Source organism: Labrus bergylta, chromosome 10, assembly GCF_963930695.1.
Source record: "Labrus bergylta chromosome 10, fLabBer1.1, whole genome shotgun sequence".
NCBI classification, from domain to species: domain Eukaryota; kingdom Metazoa; phylum Chordata; class Actinopteri; order Labriformes; family Labridae; genus Labrus; species Labrus bergylta.
This window is the reverse complement of record NC_089204.1, coordinates 16,878,315-16,887,427: the sequence shown is the minus strand read 5'-3', so window position 1 is coordinate 16,887,427 and position 9,113 is coordinate 16,878,315. Positions and strand designations below refer to the sequence as shown.

Below are 9,113 nucleotides of genomic sequence, written 5' to 3'. Positions count from 1 at the left end.
AAAGCTTTAGCCCATGCCCTCAACTCAAATGTCTACTGACACCAAGCATCTGCCCTCTCAGACAGTAAAAAACATCAGCTTTCACCAGTACCTGCTAATTGTGTAGCTTGACAGCTGTAGACCTCAGCACCACCTCCAATGTCCACCAATCTGCAATCCCACAGCTCCACCAGCATCTACCTCCACCTTTACAAATATTTAATAAATATAAAAAATTACAAATAACTAAAACAGCTTTCATGTGATGTTGTTAAGGTCATCATTTCTGGCAACAGTTACGAAAACACAGGTAACTATTACCAGCAATCAAAATACAATCCAATAGAAGCTCTTACAATAAGTGAGTCTGCAGTGTGATTTTATGGATTCTTTTTAGTTTTTGGTCAACATTGGAATTTTATGACATTTTATAGTCTTTTTAATGGAAGGGGAATATACATCTCAATGCATATAAAACCTATGCTGTCAAAAAAAATGCATTAACTCAAGAGTTCATTTCTGACAATTAAGGGTCAAATGCTGTTAGTTGATATTTTGGACTTTCTGTAATTAGTGATATTTCAAAATAGAGGTAAAATGACAAATAACAAGATCACTTGATTGAAGTCCAACACATTTGTGGGATTTTGTTTGTTCTTATTCAGTTTGGAAAAATAAAGTTATATTTAAAGTTACACATCACAATTTTGATAAAAATAAAGTAATAAAACTAGAATATATTTTGAATCACTTATCAGCATGTCAATATCAATATTTGTAAAATCACTGAACTCTTTGGATTTTACTGAAACACAAATGGCAACCAGCTCACACTTTTTGGTTTTAGTGTTTTAGTTTTACAAATAAATCCTCTACAAATAAGTAACATGGAACAAAATAACAAGTCATTATAACACAAACTCTCAGTCATACCTTTTTGTCTTTAAAAACAGGCACTGATTCGGATAGCTTTGGGTTCTCTGAAACTTTCGGAGCCTTGGGGTTTTTTGTGTTAACACAACAGCGACACATGTGACTTTAAAAATAACCCCTTTCCTTCATCATTTGCAAACCGTCATAGTAGTTAAGTAGTGGTGATGCACATGTTGCAAGTGGGGCAAAATCTTTTCTTCACACGATGCTGTGCTGAGCAGAAGCAGCAGGGGGTCAAAGTTGTGAAGCTGAGTTAGCTTTGTTCCTCTGACAGCGTTTGACCAACATGGCAGCTGCTAAGAGCACGGCGCTGAACATGAAGGAAGTCCCGCTGATGAAGAAGGTGGCTGCATAGTTTCCTGTCTTGTCTACAAACCAACCTGGAGACAGAAGTCAGGAAAGATGTGTTAGCATCGATGAAAATTAACTGTCTTTAAAATCTCTGTAAAATGGACTTGAAAATCTTCAAATTATGATAGTTAAGAAGTTAAGAAACTTAGGGTTGAAACCATTCCTAGAACAGTTGGGGGATGTTTTGATTGACATCTGTTTGGTTTTGTTTACAACAATGTGGCAGCATGGGACATTTAATGTTAAGAAGCGCTTAACAGAATGTTTGTGTCATCTGACTCAGAGTTATAGGGGGAAACAGGAGCACTGACATCTGGAAAGATTACATACAACTGAATTTAAAACTAAATAATAACTCTATTGCATTAGCAAGTTTTAAATTAAACTCCTCCTCCCATTGGTCCTTTGCCCAAGAAGGACTCTAACATTGAGCGTTGACTTTTGTAACAATAAGCCAGTGTTACCACGCCCAATCAATGTCCATTACAATGAACATTTACAGAAACATAATATTGTGATTTTGGTATTTTACAATGCCTACTGTTAAGTACATACACTATACATTATTTAGTGTTTATGTTCACATCCCTGCTACATTAAAACGTTGAAAGGTAATTGTGGATTTGTCTTTCCATTGCCTTTAAGGGGGGCTTTCACAATTTTCCATCCTTGTGTTACTCAATTAAATAACTTTACACACACAGTTTTGTAATGGGGGACATTATGAGTTGTAAAGCTTAGAGCTTAATGCAGATTGATAAAAAATCTGCAGATGTTATTCCCTGTAAAAGGTTAGTGTAATAATCGCCTTGGACCTTCTGATTTATTTCATTGATGAAAAAAAAATCACATAAAACAGATTGTGATTCAGTCATCACCTTTTGAAATAAATTTGCACTTACCTCCTAATGGTGGGCTGACCAGGTAAGGGGCAGCATGCAGGAAGTAGACCACACCAAGAGCGCAGGTCATGTAAGTGGGACCCACGACATCAGAGGTCACCACTGGGATAAGTGCTACATACGCCCCGTCAAAGTACCCGTATATCATGGAAAACGTGACCAGGAGGGAGAAGGAGTTGAGGAGAGGGAGGCACATACAGCAGAGGCCCTCCATGGCAATTGCCACCATGTAGGTCAGCATGCGATAGCTCCTCAGAAACCTAGAGGGAGGGTAATCTGTCAGAATTGAGCTTGATTCAAATGCTGACACAAAAAAGTAAACCTTTCCAATCCCTCTTACTTTCTGTCTGTGATCCAGCCAAAGGTGATGTTACCCACAATGCCACTGACTCCAAATATGGACATGAGGAAGGCGGCCTCCTGATAACCCACCCCCACACTGAGGGCATAAGGGACCAGGTAAACCACTGGAGTGCTGCAACCATAAGCCAGAAACAGAAGGGACACAGACAGAAACAGGAAGTCCGGTAACAGAAGAAATCCAAACTCCTCGGGTAGAAATCGACGACTGAAGGATGTTTTTGTGTCCAGTAAAGCCTCGGTAGAAGGGCTATCAGCGTCATCCAACTTATGGGGATCCAATTGTTTGGCTTCTGTTAGTCCTGAATCTTCTTTCTTTACAATGTTTGCCTTTTTCAAGGTTATACATTTAAAGTCCTCAATGATGTTACAATTTGATAGTTTGGGATTTGAGGGTCCGATCTCTCCCAGCAATGTCTCTTGTTTTGAGTTTTTAGAATCCAGCCTTGCTGTTATACAGTCTTTCTCCAGGTTTGCCATATTTTTTTCCAATATCCTTTAGATGGAAGAAAAAATAATTTCAAAAAAGAGTGATAGGTATCAAGAAACAGGCTATGGTACATTACTTCAAAGATTGATATGTTAAATCAGTTTCTAGTGGAAGTTACATGTCAGTTGATTAACCATGGAGCTAGTGACAGAACACAGTTTGCTTAGCTAAACATAAAGCTAAAAGCAGAGGGATAAAGATTACCTGTCTAGTTTTGCCAAATCTAGTATTTAGTGCACAGGTATGAACATCAGTATCAATCTTCTTAGGAAGATCAACAGGCATGTATCCAAAAATGTCATTAGGAAACAAGTCCCTCAACAGATAATCAAATAAAAATATATTTGACAACGAATGCAAAATTTCCTGTTATTCTAAGAATGTGCTGCCTCACTGTTCATTTAATTAAAAACATTAGCTATGTTAGAACCTTGTATGGGCACAAACAAGAAGTCTCAACTAAATAATTATGAATCAACTTTCCTTTAAGTTCTCGTATAAACATAAAGAAGCATCGCCATGAGAGACTCCAAAAATGAAACATCTCAGTAGTACAGTTCGGGCTTACCTTTCACCTCCTTTTGATCCAAGTGGCCTCATGAGGGCGCCACAGACACACAGATTGGAAACAAACCCTCCCAGCACAAGCAGAGCTCCTCTCCAGGAGTAACGCTCAATAAGCAGCTGGACTGCAGGAGCCAAGATGAAGGTCCCAATGCCATTACCTGAGGATGAGGTGAAACTGGATTTGATGGGATGGAATGAGGCGAGGAGAGTGAAAAAGAGGTACAGGTAGAGGAACTTCAAGACAGACAGGGGGAAATGCACAAAGGAAGTAAGATAAGATAAGATAAGATAAGATAAGATAAGATAAGATGAGATAAGATAAGATAAGATAATCCTTTATTTATCCCACAACGGGGAAATTTACAGTGAAAGAGTAGAAGAGAGAAGATGTTTACGTAGTGTTTGAATGACAAGTAAACAACTAAAAACAAGAGTAAGGATGTCTCTACCGGAAAGGGCGATTCCATAGGCCAGAGCTTTCCTATCACTGAAGTACCTTCCAACCATTGCTACAGATGGTGTGTAGCTGAGAGCAAAGCCAATACCTGTAAAAGACAGATGAAGTGGTTTTGAGTCCAGCAAAACCTGCCAGATGATGCAAAGTCCCCTGATACACCCCGCAATAAATGCCTTATACTAAATGATATATGAGGTTATACATTCTTGTTATTGAAGACTTTTGATTTTGTCATTGTTAAAAATATAAAGAGGACAGAGGATGATGTCAGTGGTGACAATTAACAAACTAGAAATTAATGGAAAAAAAGTTTGACTTCAAAAATGTTGAAGATTTTTATCAAATAATGACTTCACATTTCTCGAAAATTTTCATGAAAAAATTTGGAAATCAAAAATTAAGAAGATTTTAATTAAAAAATGTTAACTTCAAACATGTCGAAAATTTTCATGAAAAAATGTTGACTTCAAAAATGTTTAAAATTTCCTGGAAAAAATTGACTGCGAATTTCTCCAAAATTGTAAAGTAATTAAAATGATTTCATTGCTGATGTGGGGGAAACATGAGGAAGATGAGGATGAAGACGAGGACTTTCTGGAAAGGGCTGCCTTAGTATTATAAGTTAGCAATATCAACTTACTAACCTGCATGATAAGCTCTGGGGATCGGGCTCACCTTTGCTACTGTCTGCTGCTAACTAGCAAGAGCGGTGTAATAATGTATCCGCAGTAATGTTAAAGGAATGTGACTCACCATTGATCAAAGCTGAAGAGTTTTGTAAATCCACAGATGTTTTTGTGGTGTCTATGATTTGGATTTTCATTGTTTGTGGTTGTTAGAGTGTCCTGTGTGTATGCATGCGAGTCATTCCTTCTTAATCTACAGAGTTCATTGTTCATTTAATACACCCCTATTATCATATGCTGTGGTTTTATCACCAGTGAAAATTAGAGCTTCAAATGCCCAACTTCAGTGTAAACTGTCGTAAGACAAAATCCCAAGCCAGTTCAAACAAAGAAGATGTAATGGTGAATATTTTGAGACAGAAACTCCAGGTTTTCAATCAAATCAATCAAACTTTATTTATATAGCACCTTTCAGACGAATTAAATTGCAGTTCAAAGTGCTTTACGAGAGTGCAGAAAAGTTATTGAGGAAAAAGTAGTTTATAAAATCATTGCTAAAAAAAGGTTTTGAGATGCTTACATTAACAGGCAACAGTAAGTTTACTCTGGTGGTGAGGTGTCTGTGTACCTGTGAGGATGCCCATGGAGATGTATAGATGTTCCAGAGAGGAGGCGACGGAGCTGAGGACCAGACCAGCAGAGGACAACAGACCTCCCAGGGTCACTGTAGCTCTGCAGGAGAGACGGTGACCAAGGAAACTACCCAAAGGAGCTGAAGACACAAGTTGTGTGCATTAGTCATTGAGCACTGATTGAGGGTGGAATGTCAGCCCATATATTCTCTTACAGGGTTTGACATGTGTGTGATATAAAACCTTGACGCTTAAAGACAGGATTTTGTTTTCTTAAGGGCAGGATACTGCATTTTATATAAACTGATCTCCATTTGTCACAAAACACTTTCTACAGTTACTAGTTGTATAATCCTGTATCTGGTCTATTTTATAATACTTCAGTCTGCATCTATGTATTTCTAGATTAACATAAAAGAACAAAAAAGTATATACATTACACTTTTCTTCCTTAAATATGGTACGTGCAGCATGATTCGCTTTCAGATGAAACAGATAATCTCACCACAAAGCATGGTGGTTGAGTCGACCAGACTGTAGATCCATGCGGTTGTTGAGTAATCTTTCTCAAAGTGCAGCTGGAACTCCACAAAGAACATGGAAACACACCTGGAGATGGAGGAGGCCGGATTATATGAATGTTTCCAGTGACAGTTAACACAATTTCTCATAATATCATTTGACAAATGTCTCTAGCTCACCGATGAAGCACTTAAGTTATACTTAAACTCTTATAATTAAACGTTAAGATTTGATGTAAATATGTTGTTTGTTTGGAGTTTCCATCTTGGGAAAGGGATTCCGCCTGACACATTGGGTATATTTTGTGTTAGCGTTAAGCACTTCCTCAAGAGAAGATCAAAACAGCTTTGAACGAGGTCATAAACTGGTCACGTGCTTTGTGAGTCTGTCACGTTTTTGTTTACAGTACTCTAAAACAGTATTCCATTTAAAGAGTTAGTTCAAGGGTATAAAGGTTGAGAACAGACCTTTAAGAATAGGTTGGAATGGATGACTCTCTCCTTTCAAAGCAGTCAATATAAACGGTATGTTTCACTGCTGGGTGTCTTTTTCATTATATAATCTAAGTCACCCAGTTTATGGCTGTCATTCATATTCACCAATCAAACAGTGCTGTCCTCCATGACCTTTATTTTTATGACTTCTATAATCTATTGTGTAACCAAAGAAAAGTTACTCCCATGTGTCATGGCATCCCACCAGAGCAGATCAGATATCGATCAGAAAAACTATCATTCAAAGTAGAGATGTTCTGATGCCAAATGTTATTTTTTATTACAAATGTAATAAAGAGAAGCCCTTCCCGTTTATAGTCAGTATATAACATGATTCAGTATATAAAGCTATAAAATAATACAGCTCGGTTTAATCCTGTTTTATTCTACTTATTTGTGTGCTTCAAGGTTCAAATGGTCAAAAGGCAATGGCAGAAGTCAAATGCAAAACAACAGCGTACAGTTGCGTCAAATTTTCACAAAGTTGGAAAATCTCAGCAGGAAGTGAGAGTCCTACTGGATAGAAAGTGTCAATGCTGAATTTAATAGTTTCAACATGATGCCTGAATGTCACAAAATTCTGCAAGTCGAAAAAAGTTACAAAAGCACTCACAGGGAAAGTCATGCAATCAGGAACAAAACAAAAACCAGGCAAAAAATAAATATGTACAGTATTTGGATGTTTATTTTCCAACTAAAAGTAATCTCCTTGTCCAGTATTGTTCCAGGTGTGAGTGTTATGTGTTCAATGTTCTCCAAGTGTTCCTTTTATAAGAGCTCAGATCTTTTACAAGCAGTAAAATATCTTCTAGAGCCTTTAAATCCAAGATATTTTACTAATGAATAAAAGCTCCACCATCTATGTTAAAACTTCAGTGAGGTTTTCTTTTTTGTGTTGATATCCTGTCAGACCTGAGGCTTCATCTTATTGAAGTTATCCCAGTATGGGAGGGTTTTATGCTGCTGGTGACATTACTAACAAGTCACAAAATGTCTGGATAGTCGGACAATTTCACAGATAAACACTTGTGTAAATTTACCTGGTCACTGCCCGGATGCAGATTGTGGCAAGAAAACATCCAGCAACAATCATCCAACCCCAGCCTCCTTCAGGAGGGGTCGCCACCTCTGACACCCTTCTGCCTCCCTCCAGCTTCTCCCTGCTGACTGTCATCGCTCCAGCCAATCACGCCGCAGGTGATCATCAGCAGCTGGAAGTCCCAAATCCACTCCTTAGTTTTTCATTGACTGAGATTGTTCTGTCACAAGTTTAAAACAGATACAAATTAAATGGGCAGAACATTAAACAATGAGTGTCATTGTCATATATAGAGATAAAGCTCCTCTTCTGTCCTTCATCAAATGTATTTTTCACTGTAGAAGATAAGGTGTTTCATGAGCATTTTTCAAGTTGAAATACACATTTCACAAGTTTCAACAAATTAATGCAAGCTAACAAACATGAGTGTAAATTAAAAAAAACATCGGTGCTGTTATATAAGTGGAAATATTATAACCAGACGACAGTATCTTAGAGCTTATTACGTGTAAAACTGTTTACACAGACTGCTGCTATAATAGTGCTAGTATAGTTTAATACAATATTAATAGTATTATTTCTATAATAGACAATTAAATATGTTGATGTAGATGACAGTGCCAGATTACCTTAACAAGAAAGGACACTTTTAAAGAACAAATATGAAAAACGGCTGGGCTAAATGAATGACTCTAATCAGATTTAACTGAGACAAGTTAAGTAAGCAGTGTGGACTTACTTTCTGTAGATCTTGCTTGTTGGTATTTGATTATCATACTGGAGGCTAAGCACTCTTGATATCTCTAATGTATGTAAAACGCCTGCAGTTTGTGTTTCCATTTGAAAAGAACAGACGTTCATCACAAGCTGGGCTGGGATGCCAAAGTGGCATCTCAGCCACTTTGGTCTAAGACTTGAGGTCTTAGCCCTAAAGATATACAATCAGGAATCTGAAAAAAAAAACAGTGTACTGCTATGTGTGTATGTGTGTGCAATGTGTGTTGATAAGAGCCTTCTTGGCGTGGCAGAGAACCTCAGTGACATGAAAGAAAACTTTTCTCTTAAACAATAAAAAAAAAACACACTGACTTATCTGTGCCTTACAGTTACTCACATGCTTCTCTCATGCTTCAGGTAAAACGTAATAAACACATAATGTGAAGTGAAAGTGAAGAGTGAGTTTACTTACATCCAGTCTCTCAGAGCTCCTCCATGAAATCGCTCAGCTCTGCTCGGGTAGAAGAACAGGAGATACAATGAACATAACAATGAAGAAAGAGAGTCCTCCTGCTGTGTGTCCTGTAGACACCATGTAGGTGCTACTGCAACTACGCAAACTCAAGAGGCCAGAAGTCAGAGGGAGGAAGGTACTGTATGTCCCCAAATACTCTCTCAAACAGTACCAACGTGTCTCTCTCTAGCCCTTTGAAAGTGTTTCTTTTTTTATTATTGCTACATTACATAACTATTGTGCGTTTATAGGCTATAGTCTGGTGCAATAATTAGTCTATCGCTTTTCAAACAATTGCTAAAGATATTTTATATTTATATTTACTCATATTCTGGCCTACGCCTTTAACATAAAAGTCTTGGTTCTTTCTGTGGGATTTCTTAACTGTATATTCTTTATTGAAGATTACAGTAGCCTATTACTTAATACACTTATGGTATTTCCAAGTTTCTCTGATGATTATATAATTATAAGGCTAAAGATTCTTCACCTCTACATCTTGTACTTTTCATTAACTTCAAGTCAGTAGT

The 9,113-nt window shown here is 37.5% G+C and overlaps 1 protein-coding gene across 3 annotated transcripts; it reads right to left on the bottom strand.

Moving 5' to 3' along the window:
* Positions 1-341: 341 nt before the first annotated feature.
* On the bottom strand, positions 342-8,756 carry LOC109987798 (monocarboxylate transporter 12-B-like). 3 transcript variants are annotated; one of them, XM_020639019.3, is made up of 9 exons: positions 8,542-8,756; positions 7,354-7,572; positions 5,803-5,906; positions 5,294-5,437; positions 4,032-4,127; positions 3,584-3,740; positions 2,506-3,021; positions 2,166-2,425; positions 342-1,292 (listed from the first exon to the last, which is right to left on the bottom strand). In XM_020639019.3, the coding sequence occupies exons 2-9, from the start codon at positions 7,485-7,487 to the stop codon at positions 1,147-1,149; spliced, it is 1,557 nt and encodes a 518-aa protein (XP_020494675.2). In that variant the 5' UTR covers positions 7,488-7,572; positions 8,542-8,756; the 3' UTR covers positions 342-1,146. The 3 variants fall into 3 exon arrangements, with proteins under 3 accessions (XP_020494675.2, XP_065815231.1, XP_065815232.1); XM_065959159.1 differs by lacking the exon at positions 8,542-8,756 and adding an exon at positions 8,092-8,308; XM_065959160.1 differs by lacking the exons at positions 7,354-7,572; positions 8,542-8,756 and adding an exon at positions 6,287-6,337.
* Between the last annotated feature and the right edge of the window lie 357 nt (positions 8,757-9,113).

What these genes read in the sequence shown, in the direction of transcription:
- LOC109987798 (XM_020639019.3), bottom strand. Translation starts at nt 7,487, where the DNA reads ATGACAGTCAGCAGGGAGAAGCTGGAGGGAGGCAGAAGGGTGTCAGAG. An exon ending in CTCCATGGGCATCCTCACAG is followed by an intron (nt 4,128 to 5,293) that starts GTACACAGACAC and finishes TGTCTTTTACAG; the next exon opens with GTATTGGCTTTGCTCTCAGC. An exon ending in GGATCAAAAGGAGGTGAAAG is followed by an intron (nt 3,022 to 3,583) that starts GTAAGCCCGAAC and finishes TTCCATCTAAAG; the next exon opens with GATATTGGAAAAAAATATGG.